The 23,085-nt window shown below is 40.0% G+C and overlaps 1 protein-coding gene across 2 annotated transcripts in view; it reads left to right on the forward strand.

Moving 5' to 3' along the window:
- The window catches only part of grik4 (glutamate receptor, ionotropic, kainate 4), a gene marked incomplete at its 5' end in the record, with an annotated part of 131,757 nt that overhangs the window by 54,793 nt on the left and 53,879 nt on the right, over positions 1-23,085 (forward strand). For both annotated transcript variants that reach the window (XM_079480717.1, XM_079480718.1), the window contains 2 exons: positions 4,206-4,384; positions 6,595-6,648. In XM_079480717.1, coding sequence (XP_079336843.1) covers positions 4,206-4,384; positions 6,595-6,648 — 233 coding nt within the window. The remainder of the gene's footprint in view (positions 1-4,205; positions 4,385-6,594; positions 6,649-23,085) is intronic.

The following is a 23,085-nucleotide window of genomic DNA, read 5'->3' on the forward strand; positions in this document are numbered from 1 at the left end:
GGCTTTTAGCAGCCTACATTATGAAGTCCATTGTAATGGTAACCATTTCACAATCATGCTAAACCTACAGTATACTCACATCGTTTGCCTTTGTATCACTAGCATGAAAGCCTAACTTTCTATGAGATGAATAAACGTAAAAAGCAATGGGAAAATTTTTCTTTAAAGAAGAAATGTCATGTCCATTCCAGAGGGAACTACAGTATGTGGATTAGCCAAATTTATGGACCTGGACATCATGGCTCTTTAGATTTTGTCCAATAAGGAACCATCTAGATGACCCTAACAACCACTTGGCAACATGCTAGCACCCACCCTATTATTGCAGAAAGATTGGCAAGAACCACTTCCGTTTCCTTCTGAAAATGTTGTTATTATGTTAATGAGATGGATAGGCCTATATTTTTGCATAAAGTTGATCAAAATTTAGAGTTATGGAGAACAGTTTTACAGTCGTTCTCATTAAAACAGTATGTAAAATACTGTGTGCTAATTAATGATCTGTTTGACAAATTTTTTTGCAAAGGCAAGAGGAAGTAATTCAATGATAATTTCATGCTCGAACAGCTGAGATCAGTAATGCTTGTTATGAAAAATATTATTTGACAATAAAATAGCGACACCCGTGACATGGTTGCGGCAGAGGTTCACATTCACACGGCTGCCCCGTAGTGGTGGTTGTGTTGTACGGACCATTGACTGCTGTAACTGCTCTTCTCAATGGTAGTACTGGAGATCTGTGCCTATTCAGGGGGATCACCACTTTCTACTTTAGGGTGGAACGAAAGTGCAAAGAACCGAAGACACCATCTTTCACTGCGATAAGTCCTTCGATACATTTCTATAGAAAACAGACTCCCTGCACTTGTCGTTTTCTGTTAGTTTATTACTCTCTCACGTCTTCTCTCACAGGATGTGCAGTTCACATTAATCACTTAGTGCACTGACAGCTTAATAGAGCATGGCCTGTTCATGAGTGACACCATACCAAAGGAGAGTTATGCATTCAGATAACCCATATTACATGGTCATGGCATGTAGATGTAATGAGGTTGTAGTTTTTGTATGAGTGAAGTTGTACTGCTGGTAAGACTTATTTATCTTGATTTTTCTGTGCTGTAATATACATTTTCATTTAGACAGCTTGTGCCGTAAAGCTTTGCTTAGGAATCATTTTATGAGCATGTTTTTCTCTTTTTTTCTGTTAAAATATGTAACCATCTCGAAAACAAGATATTTTGCTTGGAAAGAAAATGGTTTAAATTAAGTTTATTTTCTTGCCCCAATGGTAGATCGTTTTATTTTTCTTGTTAAAAGCATAAACCTCACTGTTTTGTTATGATTAAAACAACAACAATGAAATTAACAATGGAGTGTGAAAAGCTATATTCCTAAGCAAGTTAGTAAAAAAGTAGTTTACTCAAAAACGAAAACTGAAGTAATTTGGGTTCGGAGCTTTGCTATTTTGAGTCCCATATAAGATGATAACATACTGTAAATATGCATTCTGTTCTATTATGTTTTTTTCTGTTGTGCTATTTTTGAATGCAAAAAATGCAGGTAAACCTGCTGCAATCTAAACATCTTAACTGAACTATGTTCTTTTTATGGCAAACCTAACTCAAGCCAGTATGTAGCCAAACTAACGCTTTGCTTTTTGTTTCTTCTTGCTTACCAGACTCACGCTAAAAATGAGCCTAATGCTGTTTGACACAAGACTTAAGTCAGAATTAAGCCAGAAAGGCCAAATTGGTTGCTATCTGCTTCCCTAAGACCAATTAGACGACTAATCGACTTAAAAAATGCAAAATGTTGCACATCCCAATATAAGCAACTTAGGATGAGAGGCTATGATTCCTGTCTGGCTGCACATGACAGAGTTCAGAGCCATAGCAAGGTGCAGTAAGATCTCAATAAAGAACAAATCTAGCCGACCTATGCTAGTCAGTAAGAAGGCCCAGAAGATCAGCCAGCCTCTGTGTTCTTCAGGATTTACCCAAATAATTTTCAACAAGGTCAGACAGGCTACAATGACTTTGAAGTTTGTCCTCTTGAACTCAAAGAACTCAAGGTTTTAATTGAAAGGAACCAAGCGCTGGTACCCAGATTGAACACGGCGAGGAAAATACACACACTTCAAAGAGGTTTCCCACCTGTCACTTTCGCCGTGCCCATCCGCTAGGAACAAAAACATTGTACTACTCGTTTGCCTGACATTCTTCTCACAGCTTTGAAGAGATCTGTAATTAAAGATGATTAAATGAGAGACTTCAATGTACGTCCCACAGAGATGTGAACCGAAACGTGTCTTGAAGTAGGATGATATTATTATTTTCAAGAAGACTGGAAAATGTGAAGATGAAATGTAGTTGGTACTTCAAAATCAAACACGAGGTCCCCAAAGTCAGAGAGAAGATCGCCTCCCTAGAAAAGGGCACTTGATATGAACCGGGACATTTGGAAACTCTCCGTGTGTGTTTATTTCTGAAGTTCTCCGGTTTCTGACAAAAGACATTAATTTAATGTGATAAGGAGTGTAATGGGATTCTGACATGCGTTGTTAGAGGAGGAAGACAATGGATTTTTTCTCTGGCTCGGCTTTGTCTCTTTTTTCGGTTTAATGAGAAGAAGGGAGCTGAGGAAGAACCTTTTGGCACTGGGTAGATTGGATTGAAATTCATTTCAGCAGTAACTGATCAGTGTTGGGCAAGTTACCTCCAAAATGTAATTAATTATATATTACTAGTTACTGTCATTTTAAAGTAATTAGTTATATTAATGTGTTCACTTTTGGTGGTTAAAAAAATTTTAACTAACAATCTCAAAAATAGACAAACGGCCATCTGGTGAATTATGGTAGAGGTAGAGCCCTATATAATGCAGCCTATAGCCTATAACCTTCTACCACTTACTTTCGTTTTGTTTCTATTCTTTTGTAGAATCTGTTGCATTTATTTCAACCATCAGGAAATCACAGATTAGTTTTTTTCTGGGAATGGCATGTGTTGGTTAATTATAAAAAAGATTTTCAGGGGGAAATACATTGTTGTAAGACACGTTTCTGAGATTGTAACGGGTATGGCGTTATAATATGTTACAGCAAAATGAATATATTATTGTAATCTTGTTACTTTTGTGATGTGTAACACCCAACACTGTAACTGATACAAAAGGTTTATTAAGCTCCTCATCTTTTCTTCTCTGAAGTTTTTCAAAACGACCAGACACTAGAGTTTATGGACCTCAGAGCTGGCTCTTTCATAGTTAAGGACAATGAAAATAATCACAAAAGAGACATTCGGTAGTATGCAGAATAAGGGCATTTTGTGAAGCATAGCTCAGATTATTTGAATTTGGAAGAATTTTGGTGAGCGATGCTCGAATTCTGACTTTGACCTTGCAGGCTGTGGTATTTTACAAATCTGAGCGCTTTTTATGAAAATTTAATCAGGGGTACGGGTGCCACAGATGTTTATGAATTTGTTTACAAACTGTAGTTCTGATAAATCCATCCCTGCAGAGGGCATGTGTGCATATTTGTGCCATTTCGTAATACAAATAGTCCTCTGCTCTGTTTGCACAGTTCTCTATGGTACTTGTGTATTTTGTGCTGTAGTATAAATCTGTGCTCTGTGTGTGGTTTAAAGATAAATGAGTTTGGTGCTTTGTAAAAGCCCAGTGGAAAGTGATAGGCTGTTAGCTGATTAAATGAATAGAGTGAATAGGAGCTGAGCCTTTATCAGAGTCTATGTGGGGGAAGCGGCGTCTTGTGCTATTCCCTTGCCAATACAAGGCCATTTTCTTTTAAAACCTTACCCACTGTGCTAACTTAACCCAGACTCCCCTTCATCTTCTTTGTTACCTTCCATCCGTTCTCAAATATTGCCCACAGTTGGCCCTTTCCGCTTAACTCAAAATCTGTGGCTCAGAGCAGAGATTCAGCTGAGCCCCAGCAAGTGCTGATGAAAACTCAATAGAGATGGATTTTGTCCTTTTATACACTATTTCTGCTTTTATTTTTGGCAAGCCTTACAAGGCATGTCAATATTATCGGCATGCATTCACTAGCAATCAAACTCATGAACTTCCCTAAAGAAAAATGAAGATTGTTTTCTGTAAGACCCCATTGGATCATCATTTGTCTGGAAGTGCAGAAATGCTTCTTGGACATTGAAGTGTTTCACGTTTTTGTCTCTTTTCAACAGGTCTATTAAACCTGGAAGTGTTATTGCGCCAGTTTCTCATCTCCAAGGAAACCCTCTCAGTTCGCATGCTGGATGACAGCCAGGATCCCACCCCGCTTCTCAAGGAGATCCGCGATGACAAGACTGCCACTATCATAGTGGATGCCAACGCCACCATGTCTCACATCATTTTGGAGAGGGTACGACGCAACTTAACGGCAAATTTTTCATCAGTTCTTTTGTTTTTTTTGTTGTCCAGTAAAATCTTTTAAATATCATTATACTGAGGAAAACATTTGCTTTTGAGACACATTTTCAGAGAATACATCTTGACTTTTTTCTCGTAAAGCATTTTTTATGTTTAGATTGATCCATGACTTTTGAAATTGACAACACATATAGACATAAATATAAAGAATTGTGTATTCGACTCTGAACGGATACACACACACACCTTTTCAGCATCAAACGCCCATCTGAATTCGCCAAAACAGAATGATTATTTTTAGGAAAGGCATATCTCTGCAAATAAGGGAGAAGCTGTAAATGATCAAAAGCCAAGGAGACAGAAAGAGATATGATCGCGTGGTAGGATCAAACTTTTCATGGACAGGTCAAATGTCATAATGTCCTCTCCATCAACTTTCAGTGGCTCTCCTTTTCTTCTCCTCTTGTCTCTGTCCAGTGTGTTTCAACTCATCTCTTCTATTTCATCTTGTCACATCTTGTCTCCTCGTCTCTTCTCTTGTGTTGTCTCTTCTCATCTCTCTCTGCGTTGATTCGTCTAGTCTTATCTCATCCGGTCGCTTCTCGTCTCCTCTTTTTTCTCTTCCTTTCTAATTTTCCATCTCTGCTCGTCTCTGATTCGATCTGATCCAAAACGTTTCAATCGGATCAACAATCTGATCAGAGCAGTGGTTCTCATCCTCAGTTTTCCACCACATTCACTCCATTTCGCCTTAATCAAAGTGTCTGATGGCGATCAGAGGCCATTCCACAGCTTTTCCTGTTGCTATGGAGACACCGGGACAAGCAGCGCTGCTTCATTGGTGGATTGTGCATTTCACAGCGGGATCCTTTTCAGTTTGTCACCCTTACTGTTTTTCTTGTACACCGCAAACCCAATCAGCCACCTCTTTCTCTCTATTCTTATCTCTCTCTCTCTCTCTCTCTCTGTTTCTTTTGCTCATATATTTTCGTATTTCTCCTTTCTCTGCCTCGCTCTGTTTGGAACGAGCATGTGGCAAAGCAGTGGAAAGTTGGAAGTTGTTCAGCCTTTGAGCAGCGAGTGTAGAGCAAGCACGCGGGAGGTGTTTGCCAATGTTCACAGGGCACAGATCACACACCAGCTTGACTTACAGGATTCAATTACATGGCCAATTGCAAGGAAAATCTTTCATAATGAAATACACTACGCAAGGACAAAATCATCATTACCTGGAAAAACTCTCAGTTCCCGCGGACCATTTCCCCTCTCCCTCATTTTAACACAACACCGGTCAAATGGAACTCAGATGGGCAATATGGGAAAATAGGCAGTGAATCTGGACCAAAAGGAATTTAATGCCACCCCGAGAAACCAGGTGCCCCGCTGTATTAGGATGACTCATACATTAAAATATAAGAACAAAGCAGAACATTTTGGGAAGTTTTGACATGCTACTTCTACAACCATCAGCAGTTTTAAGGCCTCTACAAATTATGCTCTGTCACTTAAGTTGTTTATGTCACACAGGTCACAAAGAGCCACTTTTTCACAGTCGAGCAGTTCTCCCACAGCTGTGAGACTGCACCATTAATAATGTCAGAAGAAAATGGATGGTGGACACATTTTGAACTGCCACTTACACCATTTTTAGCAACATGAAATGTGTCTTTCTGTGCTGATATTGAGAATGTTATTGATCAAGGCTGCAAGTATAATGAAAAGATCTGCACAAGCATTTATGGAGAGCGTTCTCGAGGAAGCGATAATTGTTCAATTTCAGTTTTCTTTTTGTAAAGAAGACCTTTAGGTAAAAATTCATCATATAACATTTTGTTCCACCAAAGAAAGCTGATACATACCCTGCTTAATCTCGCTCGCTCTCTCATACATTTTTTACACGCAAAATTTTATTTTTACTCAGTTTTCCCTGCGTTTCTATAGATCGTACTGTTGGCAGTATTTACCCGTGACATTTGATTGACATACTGTATTTGCCGCTTGGTTTCCTTGGAGACAGCAGAGAATTGATAAATAGAATGGCAATGACGCCACACGAATGTTGGTCTCCTTTTGTTAGCTTCTATCTATTTTTCAACTGGTTTTACAAACTTTGCATTTTGATTCTCAATGCAGATTCAGTAGCCATTAAAATTAGCCTAGCATAGCAAGTCTTTAATGTGTTTTTCTCTTTTTTCCTTTCAGGCGTCAGAGCTGGGGATGCTGTCTGTGTACTATACCTACATCCTGACTTCCTTGGTAAGAAGATTTTTCTTTTATGAAAAATAAGTGCATTGAGTGTTGTCATGGTGACGGGTTGACTTTTGATTCAAGACTTTGTATCTTGGAGGAAGCACACGTCAGATTACTGGGGAGAAATGTTTGAGAAACACTGTGAGGATACAGAACAGATCTCATTCGATGTCCATATTTTATCTCATTTTTGTCCAGGGTAAGCAGGTACAATAATTCACTTTAAAGAGATCTTATTTGTGTCGTTTCTTATTTGTAGAGTTTTTACTGAGACTGTGGGTTTGTGTAAATCTGAGTTCATGTACTTTAGATGAGATAAGGATTTCTAATTCCAAGGATACTAATTCGGTTAGCACTTACACCACCACATGTTGTTTTATCCAAAAACGTCAAAATCGATAATGAATGTGCACCAGGTAATGAAATTATTTATTTTCTCCTTTGGTGGTTCTTTATGCACCCTTGGTTTATCACCACCTTGACTAGGGGAATAGTGCACGGTGGGAACATGTGTCTTCACCTTATTTCTGTCAGTTTGGCCTTAAATATTCGTCTCGTAAGTGGTGTAAATCTTAGTGCTGTTTAGAAAGCGTAAGGTTTTTCATTGGGAATCTTAGAGGAGATTACAAATTAGATGATTTTCATTTATATAAGATCCACTCTGTTATTATTTTTAAATTGATCTGTATATACATATCAGGGTATTCCAGTAACACGCCCACATTTGGCTGTATTTTATCTTGGTGATTTTGTTAGATCAGAGAGCCCTGGGTGAGATAAACCACAAGTAAATGGAGCCTCTCACATCAGAGAGCAGTGAGTACGGGCACTGAGAGGACAGACAAGAACACCAAGCGAACATGAAGCGCACACTGGGCTTTGCTGAAAAGAGCGTATTGTGTTAACTGTAGAGATTCGCCTGTGCCATGATGCATTTAAAAAAAAAAATCAAAAACAGTTTTAAATTCAGAGCATTCCCAGCGACACACTTCAGCACACGTGCTTCAACCTCATTGTAAGGAGCCACTTCATTTTCCCACTGCACTTTTCTTCCCTTTATTTAGTCTCTCCTCGTCCATGCGTCTCGTGCACCAAAGCGGCACCGTCCTCCCATCCTTACGCTGACGTTTCATTACGCCATTATCACAGTTTGAAAAAGGCCTGTCAAATGCCCACCGCATCCGTCACAAAGCTGGTAATCAGCAAATGACTCCTAGAGCTCTGGCCATGCTCTGGAGAGTAATGAAGCACCCTGTGAAGCAGGTACAGGGAATAATTACTAAACTCCTGAGTCCTGTGTGTGGGAATGTGGGCTTCTCCGGTTATGGCAGTTCTGTTGCCAAGTCTCTTTGTGCCAGTGAGGCCCATGTCACATGTTTGTATGTGTGCTCAGCAGATGAATGGTCCAGTTTGAAAAAGATTTTCAGCATTTGGCTCAAAGAAGCTTCAATAAAATATTTTTGTCAGATTTTCTCATTTAAAATCAAAAGGTAATCTTAACAGATAGTTGTAGTGAGGAAGGCGGGACAAGAGCAATGAGGCAGGGCCGGTGGCGTGAGTGATAGTTGGAATCAGCTGTGCGCCACCGGCCCTGCCTCACGACTCTCGTCCCGCCTTCCTCACCAGTTTTCAATACTTTGCCACTCAAAAAAATGAATGTATGTGTATACCAGTCAAAAGTTTGGAAACACTTATTCTTTATTTAGATTTTTCCACCTTTTATAATAGTAAACCCACCAAAACTATGGAGCAGGACTGTTGTAACTGTGGGAATTATGTTGTGACTAAAAGCATCTAAAATCAAACAAAACTATAATATATGTTGGCATCTTTTAGTTGCCACCCTTTGACATAATTGTTCTCGTGACGTTATATCATCAAAAGTCATCCATTCAAAAAATCTGTTTTAAAAATATATTTTTTTGTTTTATAATGAAAGAAACTGACATGTTTGCACAATTTGTCTATCAATTCTTTTTTATGACACACACCTCGAGATTAAAAGATTTTTAAGATTTTTAGAAACATTTCAGTCAATCATTTCAAAACTTCTGACCGGTACCGTACTGTATGTGCACAAAATATAAAAATAAGTAAACAATAAGGAAAATATTTTCAACATGGTGATTTCAATATTTAGCAAAATATAGATTTTCAAACATTCTGCCATTGACTATAATAATCAAGTAATATTTTAGCATGAAAATTAGTTATATGTGTCACAAAATGGCTTTGGACAGAACCCAGATGCAGGCAGACGAAGGTTAAATATAAATGTTTATTAAATAAAACACCCGCAATGGGGAAAAACAAGAACAAAAACACACTAGAAAACAAACACTAGAAACAAAACACTTCACAAAACCGAAACAGGGTAGTCCAACAAGACGAGAAACAGGGGATACTACCGTGAGCGTTGATACAAACACCAACATCAGACAAAAGATAAAGACAATGCACCAACACTGAACAGATTGAAACTGAGACCATATAAAGGGAGACACTAACGAGGAGTGATTACATGGGGAGAGTGGTGACAGCTGATGGGAATGAAACCCTAACGAGGTGAATTACAAAACAGACGATGGGAATGAAACCCTAATGAAATTACAGGAGATAGGAGGGTGGGGCTGAGAGACATAACAGGAAGACACGTGGCATTAAGTAACAACATAAAGCCACATGTCTCCACACATAACACAACAGAAACCCGAAAGACGTGGCAATGTCATGACTCTGCCCAGGGAGCTAGAAAGCTCGAGACAGGAAGGACAGAGTCCTAACATTACCCCCGCCCCCAGAAACGCCCCATGGCGTCTCAAGGGAGAAACTTCAGCGGGCCAAAACACCAAAGCACAAAGACAAACACCACAAGCACAACACAGAACAAACTAAGGGGAACATAAGGGAGGCTATGAAGGGGTTCGGGTGGGTCAACAAAAACAACAAACATGGGAGGGGGGGTGGGGGAATGGGAGGCCAAACCTTGGGGACACCAGAAAAGGGTGGGACAGGTTGAGGAGACTTGAAACAACCGGACGAGACCGGCGGGGACTTGAAGCAACCTGACGAGACCGGCGGGGACTTGAAGCAACCGGACGAGACCGGCGGGGACTTGAAGCAACCGGACGAGACCGGCGGGGACTTGAAGCAACCGGACGAGACCGGCGGGGACTTGAAGCAACCGGACGAGACCGGCGGGGAGTTGAAAAGGCTAGGGAGAGGTGTGTGTCCAAGGGGGAAAAAAGTTTGAGGTGATGCTGGCCAGAGAACTGGCTGAGGCACCGGCTGGAAGTCCGCCTGCGGAAGGACAGGTCTGGATGCCTGCGGATGGGCAGGTCTGGACGCCTGCTGATGGGCAGGTCCTGAAGCCTGCGGAGAGGCAGGTCCTGACGCCTGCGGAGAGGCAGGTCTGGACGCCTGCTGGATCGCTGGCTGTGAACCCGGCTGGAGAACCGGCAGGAGCGCCGGCTGGGCTGGGTTACGTGCCCCCCTCCGTTGCCTCTTCCTCTTCTGCCGAGACAATCTCCTGGTAGTCGGCTGGAGGAAGGAGGTGAAGGACGGGGCTGGCTCCGCGTTGGAGGCCTCCGAAGAGGACCCCCAGGACTCTCTCCTTCCACGCTTGCCCTGAAGACTGGTAGGTGGTGAAGAGGTTGCAGGGTCCGAGGCTGATGGTGCGGTGGTGGTCACCACCCCAAGCTCCAGGGTGTGATCCTCGGGGATGGGGCCCAACGGAGAAGACAACCTCGGACAGACGGAGACACTGGGCTCCGGTCGGCTCATGGCGAACTGGAGCATACCCTCGAAGCCAAGCGGTCTCAGCCTTCTCATCTCCGCAGGCGATAGGGGGACCCTCAGTCCGCTGTTGAACGCCGCCGTCACCTCTTCCTCACCGAAGAGCTCCTCCACTGCGGCTTCCAGGAACCTGTCCAGGTACTCGTCCCGGTCCAAGTTCCCCTGGCGAATGCTTGAGAGGGGACCAGGCTGGCGAGGCCTTGCAGGGAAAATCGTCGCCTGCTGGGTTCTTATGGGTTGGTGCATTCTGTCACAAAATGGCTTTGGACAGAACCCAGATGCAGGCAGACGAAGGTTAAATATAAATGTTTATTAAATAAAACACCCGTAATGGGGAAAAACAAGAACAAAAACACACTAGAAAACAAACACTAGAAACAAAACACTTCACAAAACCGAAACAGGAAACAGGGTAGTCCAACAAGACGAGAAACAGGGGATACTACCGTGAGCGTTGATACAAACACCAACATCAGACAAAAGATAAAGACAATGCACCAACACTGAACAGATTGAAACTGAGACCATATAAAGGGAGACACTAACGAGGAGTGATTACATGGGGAGAGTGGTGACAGCTGATGGGAATGAAACCCTAACGAGGTGAATTACAAAACAGACGATGGGAATGAAACCCTAATGAAATTACAGGAGATAGGAGGGTGGGGCTGAGAGACATAACAGGAAGACACGTGGCATTAAGTAACAACATAAAGCCACATGTCTCCACACATAACACAACAGAAACCCGAAAGACGTGGCAATGTCATGACTCTGCCCAGGGAGCTAGAAAGCTCGAGACAGGAAGGACAGAGTCCTAACAATATGACAGACAGTTTGTCCCATACAGAGATCTGAGCTCTGCGTCATTCAGTAGTTTCCCCATAGTTTGTTTCATCTTGGAGATGTTTCTTCATAAAATCCCGACTGACTCTGTGATGGATCAGACCTTTGTGTGAACTCTTTGTTCATTTAGAAACATTCCAATTACTGTCAAAAAATGTCAATCTATTTAAAAATGTATACCGGCACACTTAAGCAAATTATACTGTATTAATAACATCCTCCAAGATGCAGTTGACAAAACATCTAATGTGCACAGCACAAGCACAAGCAACAATATATATTGCTGATATTTTAGGACAGTATAGAAGATGTTTTACCAGTACCCTGACTCGTCTTATTTTTCCATGTCTGCTGACTTCGCCGATACAGCTCAGAATAGTTGCTCATGTAGTGTGCACGTTCTGCTGGTGTCATAACAGTCACTGCGGTCATGATGTAATTTTGCTGTATTACTGTACGTAGTATTAAATCTCATGACGTTTACGACTCAGGCATAAAAAAAGTTATTAGTTCCCAGGAGCTTACATTGCAGATTTCAACAATGGAATCTTGCATTTGGGGGCTCATGAGTCATCCAGGCTGCTACGATTAAGATGAATGAGAAATTTTCAGGTGTAACAGATGTCTTTAGCACTGACATGCCTTCAAGAGGCCATACTCTAATACAAATCATTTATGTGTGGCGTGAAGTCCAGGCAGAAGGGTAATTTTCAAGTCCAGGATTCAATAGATAGATGGATGACTTGACCTCTTTAGAAGTGGAGATGGCTTTGGGCACTTTAAGAGATTAAATCAGTTTGCTGATAATCCTATCGCTGGGGTGGAGCTTTTTCTTTTTTATTGTGTGATCAAGCTGCGAAGCACAGGACAACACATCACACCTACATGTGGCTCCACATCTCCGTAATCACAACTATACCCATCTGTCAAGGGAATAATTGTCACTGTGGGATCTTGACTCTGATATATTGTTTCTGTTAAAGAAACAACTGCAGTGTTTTTCTTGCAGAGAATGTAAATCAGGACAAGCTGTGAATCACACTCACCTGCAGCTTGTGAATCATTTTAAAGAATCAGTTATTACTTTTGAGGGCATACATATACAGATGTATTCCTAGAGTGCAATTGCCTTGCATAGTTATTCATTAAGAGACATGTAATACAAATTTCGATTCGTTTCAATAGTTAAAGACCTTCCAAAACTTGATTTTATCACTAAATCATTTTTAACACAAAAATAGGCTTTTTCAACTAATGCACGTGCCTTATTGAATAAAAGAAAAACAAAAGGTGCTAAATTGATCAAAAACACAGGCTTTTTTAAATCTGAAAGTTTGTCTTCTTGTGTTTATGACATACAGTAGTCTGACTCGCCCATGTATTATACATATATTTCTGGTGTCTGGCTCTATGTAGTATAGTTATCTCACAACATTAAAAAAACTATCAAAAACTTATTTTATTACAAATTCTTGACAGGAACACACTGACTGCTCTACTATTTGGATTGCTACTTGCTTCCCTACGATATATAGCTTTATTGTTTTATAATTCTTGTAAATTGCTTTGGGTTAAAAGCCTCCGTTAAATGCCTGAATGTAATGTATAGCTTTCTTTAGAAACTTACAATTTTCAGAAGTTACACATCAATTTCAATCTCATTCTCATTATTACAGAGGAACAGTTACATCCCTGTAATTTAATACAACATCCTTCCCCCCTCCGTCAGAAATCAGGTTCAGTAGGTTAATTGCAATAATGAAAGGAAAGGAGTGAAGCCATTTTGCTCTAATTACTTACTGTTAGCAGTGAAAGGCACTTGTGCTTTGTGATTTGTGGAGATTTTTTTCTCCCATCTGTGCTTGACTGTCTAAGGGTTAACACACTGATGGACTGTTATTCTTTTCTGTAATGAACTTAAAGTTTACTTTTGTTTTCACAAAGGATCAAGGCCGACCAAACTCAAAAAATTGATTACTACAGATTTTGGAGTAAATATATACACTTAATACACCACATTTAGGTTTCGGTATACATCCATTTGTGTGACAGTAGTAACGTACTCCATCACACAAGTTTAGAATTAACGTAATGTTATCTTCTGCTGGTGTGGATGCAAATAGATACAATTATTGTTACAGTTATCTCAAATCCTGAATGTATCCCTCGAATACATATTGCAGACCTCTCTGTCTGAAATCAGTGTAGTTTCTCCAGATATTCTTCACTTATTCCCCAGGGAGTGCACAAATTTACACAGGGAGCGCATGGCTGATACGGAAAGCTTGTCGGACATAGCGACAGGAACGAAGTTGGGCGGGGATTTGCGACGGGTCAATTGATGTGTTCCTGGCACATCTGTTGAAGCACATTGCACAGCTGTGCGTGCGTTCATCGCATGTTTCAGATCCAGACTATTTCATGCGATAAAAAAAATGAAAAGATGAAGACGGTCCCCCGGACAGAGCTCACAGGAGTAATTATAAGCTTCCTTGTGGAGAAGACATTAGGAACCTGGGGTTCAGATTAATTGTATATTAAACACAAAAATTGAAAAGAAAGAGAATTTTGCTCTGCTCTCTTTGCTGGAATAATGAAGAAGAAAATTATACGGAACACTTTAATCATTTTTGACTTGTAATCATATACTTCTATAATTTGTAGCATACTAAATCTAAAATAATAGTGTTCATTTTATGTGAAGTATGGCACTGCCTGAAAGCAATGTAAGGTCAATCATCACAATAGAGTGACTCCTGTTCCCCTGAAATTTTGACACCCCTGAAACTTTGCAGTGCTTTGTATTGCATAAAAAAAGTTTCCAGTACACTCTCCCTACCTATCATTATTTGGCCTAACACGTAGCTCCGCCATAAACTCATGCAATTGATAGATAGCCTCCACCAAGTTTTCTGTTTGGCACACAATACTCAGGTGTCTGGATGGCATCGGTGAAGCAATGCCACATTTGTATGTCTGCTGCATTCTCCCCATCCCAGTACTCAGAACCAGACTGCATCATGTGGAATTGCATAGTGTTTGTAGCGTTACTTGATTTGCATAATTCCTTTAGTAAACACTAAGAGATTAAAACAACACAGACAGCAAGTGCAAATAAACAATGTTATTCTTAGAAATGATTCCCCGCTATCTCTTTTCACCAGAGATGTTAAATTCAATCTCACTGGAAATTATATGTACACTACTATTCACACATGCTGGATGTTTAAGGTAATTTACCCATTCTTGATTAGGATTTTTTGCACATGTTCGAAGAAATCCAGACTATGGAAAAACACAGATGCAACTATGGAAATTATGTTGTACTGTACAATATAAATGCAATATAAATTGTGTTATATTTTCACATCTTCAGTGGCGTCACATCTAGAGTTTGTAAAAAAAATGTGTCTCACCATGAGATACTTTTTTAGTATTGACCACGAGCATGTCGAATTGCTTGAAAGTTAACTTTTTTTTTCTTTGCAGTGTTTAAGGTCTGAACAAATACACAACTTATTTTATCTTATTTTCACTTGTTTCTGCAGTTTTCATTTTCTGCAATTAAATGCAAACAGAAACAATAAATGAAATTTGGGAGAAATTTTTTTAGTAGTCGACTGTTCGAATGTTACTTAAAAACATACCGTACCTGTAAATAAATTCCACGGTTGAATGTTAGCCAAAATATTTTACTTGCAGTGTATACAGTAGTTTATAATATTGGATAAATATATGAAGACCTCTGAATTCACCATGTTTCCATTTGTTCAGCCATTTAAAATTTGGACCTTTAGCCAGCAGTTACGAATAGCCTAACTTTGGTTGTGACAGACAAGTACAGAAAACAGAGGCTTTGTCATGGTTTGTAAACAGCAGGACCCATTGTTATAAAGCTTATTCAGTCTTTGAAAGCTCTGGCTCTTGTTCAGAGGTAAATCAGGGGACATAAGGTAACAGGCTGTGAGCTATAGTCAGGTGGGACCGGAGACCAGACGGAAGAGACTTTGACAATAACAATAGACACTGTGTTTATGGAAGTGCACTACATGAATGAAGAGTTGGTCAGCCTCTCCCAACAGCAGTATTTCTGTGGAGCACGAAGGAGTTTTGTCATTACAATCCGCTCTTGAAGATTTTGCAACAGCCCTATGAGGTCCAGCCTCTCGTGACACTGATGAATGGGCTGCCACGTGATTCGTCTGTGTAATTTGTGTTTTAATCATTTGTTGCCGGTAGGAGACAGACAACAGTAGCATGCATCTTGTCATTCAAGGTATATCAAAGTTTAACCTGTTATATGATGTTTACAAAGGTATTTACATTTACACATTTACATTTAGTCATTTAGCAGACGCTTTTATCCAAAGCGACTTACAAAGAGTTCGGGGAGTAAATATTTATATTTTTAAAGGGATAGTTTGCCCCAAAATAAAACAAACAGTTCTGGGGCACTTTTGACTACCATTGTCATTATTCCTACTCAATGGTGACCCAGAACTGTTTGGTTACAAACATTCTTCCAAAAAGCTTACTCTGTGTTCATCAGAAAAAAAGAAATTTGTACGTGTTTAGTTGAGGTGAGCAAATGTTGAAAGAATTTAGATTTTTGAGTGAACTGTCCCTTTAAGATGCCGGATAAAAACGTAATGGATATGTAAACGTGAGTCAGGATTTGCCTTTCAATAAAACCTGTAGACATAGATCTGTGAGATGATTGACTGATTTGATTCATTTGTTTAGACCTAAATAAATCATGATGATTTACCTAATACATCATAATTACATTTATGGACCGATTAATCAACTCATAACAATTAAGTGAATGTTAACATTATATAAAAATTGATGAAAGCATTTCTGATGTCTCAAGTGTGTAACAAGTGAAGTTTTTCACATTTTTTGGCTACCTAACACTTAATTTGAATAAAATAAGTACAAAATGTCAGTCTGCCAAAATGATGTATAGTTTTACAGTAGGTGAGATCGTATCTATAACTAAAGGTAATTTGTACACATCTTGAAATTGCAGGTTATTTTTATAAAGTAGTAAGTGGTTTCTCCGACATTTGGGTTGTTCCGCAATCTTTGTTTTACTGTCAGAGTGTTTTGAGAAAGACTTGTTTTTGTGTAGAGGAAAGATAGGGGTATAAAAACTATAATTAGTTCAACAGTAAAACGATGAGAGTCACTGGGAAGGCGGCACCATGACCTGTTCTCGATGTGTTTGCACAGCGGAGAGGTTCTTCATGCGAGCGTGAATGTTTGTATGTGTGTAAGCATCTGCCATTCTTCATTTATTCATGCGCTGTGATCTCCCACCGCATAAAACAGCCTCGTTTTCAAGTGTCTTTTCCACGGAGAGTGCTGACCGGCCTTTTATGCGTGTGTGTGCGAGAGATTGCGGAAGAGAATTATGAGGGTCTTAGAAGGGGTCAGTGGTAAGCCCCACGGCCGCTGATGGAGAGGAAATGAAGAAAGACAGGCTGGTTTAGTGCAGCCGACCGAGGCTGTCTACTCCCATCAGCCCAGTCTGTCTGTGCTGTTTACCCCCTATAATTCAGCTATGCATCCATCCCTGGACCGAGCGGAGAGGAGATGTTCAGCTGACCTGGTAAAGAGACCTAATCAGCCGTTCTCTGCAGCATTAGCTTATGTCGCTCTTTTCTGCAGAAAAGCGCCATAATGTGCCCCTTTTTCGATAGCTTTGTCCTTTGTGTGTATGCCCTGCTTACTTTTGGCATGTTCAGCGAGCCGCATTCAAAAGTCATTTAAAGCTCCGATTCCCACGCAAGACCCGAAACTACACAAATACACGTAGGCCTATATGCAAGGTACACCCGCAGAGACAAATGAGCAATTATGCTCGTCATTTGGCCGCCATTAAACGGATCGTCGAGAGATGCGTATGGGCCTCCAGGGACAAATAAATTTGTGTCTAACAAATCCATCTTTACCAGATTTTCCAGATACGGGCTTATGAGACAGACCATGTGTTCCGCGAAACATTAACTCAGAGAACCACCTGCGGGGAAATGCCTCATAGACGAGTTGGTCATGAATAATCAAGAAACAATTGTTCAGTTCGCATAATGGCGGCGTCTGAATTAGCCATGATCGTGCAATCACAAGAGAGGCTTTCCATTTATGGTGTAGCGTTGCGAGCGGCGCCCCAGTGTTGTTCCGGTACACCGTGTCGAGCACCCTTCCAATTGGCCCTATTAGGGAGAGTGGGCATAAATACAGCGCTATCAATTGATATTTGGCAGGGTTTAATAGGGCTGAATAGACTTCCTCAAGCATCTGTGATTTCATATTTGTAGCTTTGCTCTTTAAGAAGAGGATTTATGTTTGGGGCAGCCCTCTGAAGCATTCATTTAGCCTATCTCCTATGTCTCTTTCTCTCTTACTCTTGTCCTCTCCTAACCCTTTTCTCTTTCACTCTTTTCCCTCGGTCATGAATTCCATCAGTGATTTGTTCTCCTAAATTCCAAACTGTTCGGTTGGATTAAATAAATCACATGAGCTGAGTGGGACAGCTCCGCTGCATGAGCCAGTAGGGAGCTCTGATGTCATTTGAAGGTTGTGTGATCACAGATTATGCTCATCGGTTCTCCGTGCGAGTATTGTGAAATGCCCACAATACATGTTGAAATGCTGGCTCAAGGCAAATCTGAAGTGGTCTCTCAATGTTTTCCCTGCCTGTACAGGCAAAATTATTAGGTAAAATCATTTTTCATTCGTGCTTACATACAGTATTTTAAACAGTGCATTTCTGAAGCCGCCTGCAATATTTACATGCACACACTAGAGTAGGAAATCAAATTTCCCACCAGCCCTGTGAGTCAAGTCATTTCCCCGATCCCTTTCTAAAACCCTTGTTTCACTCAGAGACCTCCATTGGTCCTACATTCTGTGACCTCATTTACTGTCTAATCAGGTCATAAAAACCAGTTCACAGTACGATCAACTCATGTTTATGACTATTGAGCTTCATTTACGCCCAATAACGCCCACTTGGGCTCCAGTGAGTGAAATGAGCCAAACACATTAAGGCGATAGCATTCACAACACATGAATCTATGATTTATAGAGGTGGGGTCAGAAGCTTGTTTATCAGTACACACAAATCTTTATTCAGGTGTGGGGATCTTTCATGTGATTGGATCTAAAGCTCAGCAGTCAATGGAGTGTGTAATGAATGATGTGCTGTAATAGGCTATGTGAGAACGTGATCGGAAAGACTGTAAAATCTGACTGGCATTTGTGGCTTGTACGTTTAATGCTTTGCCATTCAGGCACCAATGAAAGCTTGTGATACTGTGATTCTTGGCCATTGGTCATTTTCTTGTCAAGTGTTGAGGGCAAACCAAATGCAAGTAAATTGACATGTGACTTGAAAATAGTGCAGAAACATTAACTTCGTTTTACAACAATGTTTCTTTGTTTTGAATTTTTCAAAATTCAATTATTGAATAATTCAGGGATGAATTACATTTCGAGTCTGCATGGATTTCTGAATCCCAGCCTATTTAGACATTTGCTAGAAATAGTCAGTCTATTTATCAAACTTTATTGGCAGTGCTTGACTTTGTTGCATGTCATAAGCCTTGTTGCATATTGATTAGGTTCTGGCAGTTTGATTGCAGTCATGCTTCCTCTCTGACTTTGATTACTCCCTGTTGACAAATGCATTGAGTTGATAGCACTCACTACGAGTCCCTGATGCCTGCAGATAAGTGTGGACTACATTCATTCTTTGTGGAAAAACTTTCATAAATGTCCCTTAGGCAATAAGTTCATTATTTATAGATCCCTTGTTTTATAATTATCTTAAGCGCACAGGACCTCCTTATCCGCCCTGCTTATGTTTCTGCTAAAGCAGCGAAAGATCAGTCTTTCTTTTAATTTCTTGGCCTGTAAAAACACACAAGGTGTCACCTGATCTTTTCCACTGGCTGTGTATTTATTCCATTCAACTATCCTGGAGAGGTGAGGTCTCTGAGACCCAACATCTCAATACAGGGGTGCCTCAGGGCTCAGTGCTGGCATCGTTGCTGTTTTCCGTATACATGACATCCCTGGGTCATTCAGAAACATGGATTTTCCTATCACTACTATGCGGATGATAGTCTTTTCAGCCTGACGATCCAACTGTTTCTGGACACATCTCAACATGCCTGAGTGACATTTCGCTCTAGATGAAGGACCACCACCTGCAGCTGAACTGCTTGTAATCCCGGCTGACCTAAAGATTCATCACAACCTCTTCATTCTACTAGGCTCATCAACCATCACACCTTCCAGAATGGCCAGAAAGCTGGGAGTGGTAATCGATGATCAGCTTAACTTCATGGATCATGTTGCCAGCACCACCCAGTCCTGTAGATTCATCCACTACAACATTAGGAAAATTAGACCTTTCCTGTCCGAGCATGCTACGCAAGTCCTAGTCCAGGCTCTTGTCCTGTCCATACATTGCAAGAGGCTACTGGCTGGACTCCTAGCTTGCACATCCAAACCTCTACAGATGATCCAGAATACATGGGCAAGAGTAGTCTTCAATGAACCGAAGAGAGCACACATCAGTCCTCTCTTCATTGTTACATTGACTCCCTATAGTCACTCGCATCAAATTCAAAGTTCTGCTTTTGGCCTACAAGACCACCACTGGTTCAGCACCCCCATATCTTCACTCGCTAATACAGACTTATGTGCCCGCCAGATCCCTACGCCCTGCAAACGAACAACGTCTTCTAGTGCCATCCCAAAAATTTTCACGCACCTTCTCTGGATCTGTTCCACATTTGGGGAATGATCTGCCCTCTGCTACAAGATCAGCAGAATCTGTAGCCATCTTTGAGAAATGGCTGAAAACAGCACCTGACCGATTAGTTCTGACTTTTTTCTAGAAAAAAACTTTACTTTGTATACTGTTGTAGGCTATATGAGACCAGTTTTACAGTGCTTATGCTTTTTGTTGTCCTTATGTTGTAACGATTGCTTCCATTGCTTACCTAATTTGTAAGTCGCTTTGGATAAAAGTATCTGCTAAATGTAATGTAGATATAAAATTGCAAGCAATGCCAGTATCCCACTCTTCACCTTGAGTGATTGAGGGCTTTTTCTTTCATGTCAAGCTACCAGCTCTACACAGAATTGCCATGAAGGACTTCAGTGTGAGAAAAAATATGCATGAAACTTTTGATAGATTGCTAGAAGCTCAAGAACGCCCATTGAAAGCATTGCTAGAAGCTCAAGAATGCCCAGTGAAAGCGAGAAATCCAGGAAACAAAAAATAGCTTGAGAATTTAAAAAGAGATAGTCTTTTACTTAGGAAGATGTGAAAATATAAAAATCTTTCAATATTTCATATTCATGTAATCCATGCATTTAGTTTTTTGGTAAGCATCCTATGGATGCTGTCGAGGTTTATTTCCTGGTATTGACTGGCTGACTGCACACTTTATACACTTTATATAAAAATGCAGGAAAATCATTGATTGCTTTCATAAACGCTCACATTGATTTTGGATACACATTCATCATACTCTGCACATGTAACAAAATAAAATCTAAAACTGCACGCTCAACTCTTTCTCTTGTGCTCTGCATAGATCTGTGAAGTGGTGAAAGCGCCACATCGCTGTCATACTGATAGTGTGTGAGGTCCATCCAGCTGGGATTTAATCTCAGGTGTTGGACAGCATGCAAGACAGACCATTATATGTGATAAAGGTGAGGTAGAGCTCGAACAGCTACATGGAAGAGATTTGTGTGGGATCAATCACCAATCCCTGGGGTTTATATATGTTTCCAGTACAAAAGATATCCATCCAACGGTGTGGGTAGATGAACTAATAATTGACCAGCTCCCAGCGTGAAACCAAATAGCGCATTATTTGGTTTTCTGTTGACAATTTGTCCAATTATATTTGCATAATTTGACATGTTACACCTCTTTTTGCAGAATAAAATGGCACCGTCGGTTTTCACGGCTGTTCATGTGGAACATCTTTCAACAGTTAATAATAAAGGCGGGAAATGTGTGAAATACAAAGTGTGAGCTGTCCATGGTGACCCGTTGATGAGTACCATACCCAGACTTTTCTTGCTTCAAGAGCTATTCATCATGTTTAAATATAGTATTTAGTGAGTTGTTGGCATTTGAGAGATGTTTTATTGTGCAGTTTGCATTGTTTGATTTGTTTTGGTCACAATAACCCAGAGGGATAATAAGATGATGAAAAAAGTTCAACATATAGGACAACAAACTATTCTATTTATCTTTCTTTCTTTCTTTCTTTCTTTCTTTCTTTCTTTCTTTCTTTCTTTCTTTCTTTCTTTCTTTCTTTCTTTCTTTCTTTCTTTCTTTCTTTCTTTCTTTCTTTCTTTCTTTCTTTCTTTCTTTCTTTCTTTCTTTCTTTCTTACATCAGATTACCCATTTGAGAAAAATATGACCTTGGTCCAGTTGCATCACACCCTTTAAGATGTACATTTATTATGATCAGGGTATTTTCTTAATGGGCTTTATCGTTTACTCACTGTATTGTTTCATAAATGCATTTCATTTTTTCCACCTATAATCCTTAATTAATTTATTTTCATGCAAGTATTTTACTCAAAACTATGGTGGAGTAAATTGAATAGGTTAAAAACATATTGAATGTAGTGGAGTTACATTTTTTCAAAGAAAGAACACCGTAAGTACAGAAATTGTACAAAAATTGACAAATTTATCTTTTGGGTTAAATTTACCCAGAATATGGGTTGGATAAATTCAAACCAAACAATTGGGTTTAAACAACCCAGCATAGGTTAATTTATAAGCCAATGGTCGGGTTTGTCAATTTTTTGACCCAATGCTGGCTTGAAATAACTCCCAAATGTTTTTGAGTGTACCTTGAAATGAGGGTTGGGCCGATGGTTGACAGACATGACGATGTTGAGACGACATCATGATTCCATTATAATGTCTCAATTCCGTCACATAAGTCTTGCTGCTCTGTCCTGTAAACAACTCCTAGATACGTCTCACCTGATAACGCCGCAGGGCTATATCATCCAGCCCCACCCTACTTGAAATACTTAAGTACTGTCCACTGCTATATAAAGTAAAATAATACTATTTTATTTTCCTTTTTATTCCTTTCAAGTATTTAAATGTGTTAGGACTGTTTCTTTAAGAGATTAGTTAGTGCAGCCAAATTTAGACTGAAATACAGGTTCTGGCAGGAAGGTTCTAGATGAAAACTAATCTAATTAACATGTTAGCATTTGGCACACACTTTTATTCAAAATGACTTACAGTACATTGTGAGATAGTATGTGTATTTCCTGAAACCCATGACATTTGTGTTGTCTGCACAATTCTCTGCCAATAGATCTACAGGAGCACAATTTAACATTAGATTAATTTCTTTCATTTGAGACAAATTCACTTGTTTCCGCTTGATTTCCTCCCACACATAAGCATTTGAATGCAGGTACACATGCATATTTCAGTGCGCTGACATAGTGCTTATGCATTCTATTACTATCCCTTTGAGCATTTTCATACCATCAGAGGTCATTAATTTGTAACTTGTAAATAATTTAACGTACACAATGCAATTTCATTTCCTGTGCAGGATTGGAGGGCTGTAAGGAAGTACAGATAGTGGTAGTTTTGTTTTCCAGGAAAAGCCTGCAGTATTTATGAAAATCTTTACTTTAGTCAGATGATCTACAGTATATATAGAGCTAGATTAGCCGGGTGATATTGTAATATCTTCCGTTTCAAACAAACTGTTGTGGCTGCT

This window comes from Barbatula barbatula (assembly GCF_947034865.1).
Source record: "Barbatula barbatula genome assembly, chromosome: 19".
Taxonomy (NCBI): domain Eukaryota; kingdom Metazoa; phylum Chordata; class Actinopteri; order Cypriniformes; family Nemacheilidae; genus Barbatula; species Barbatula barbatula.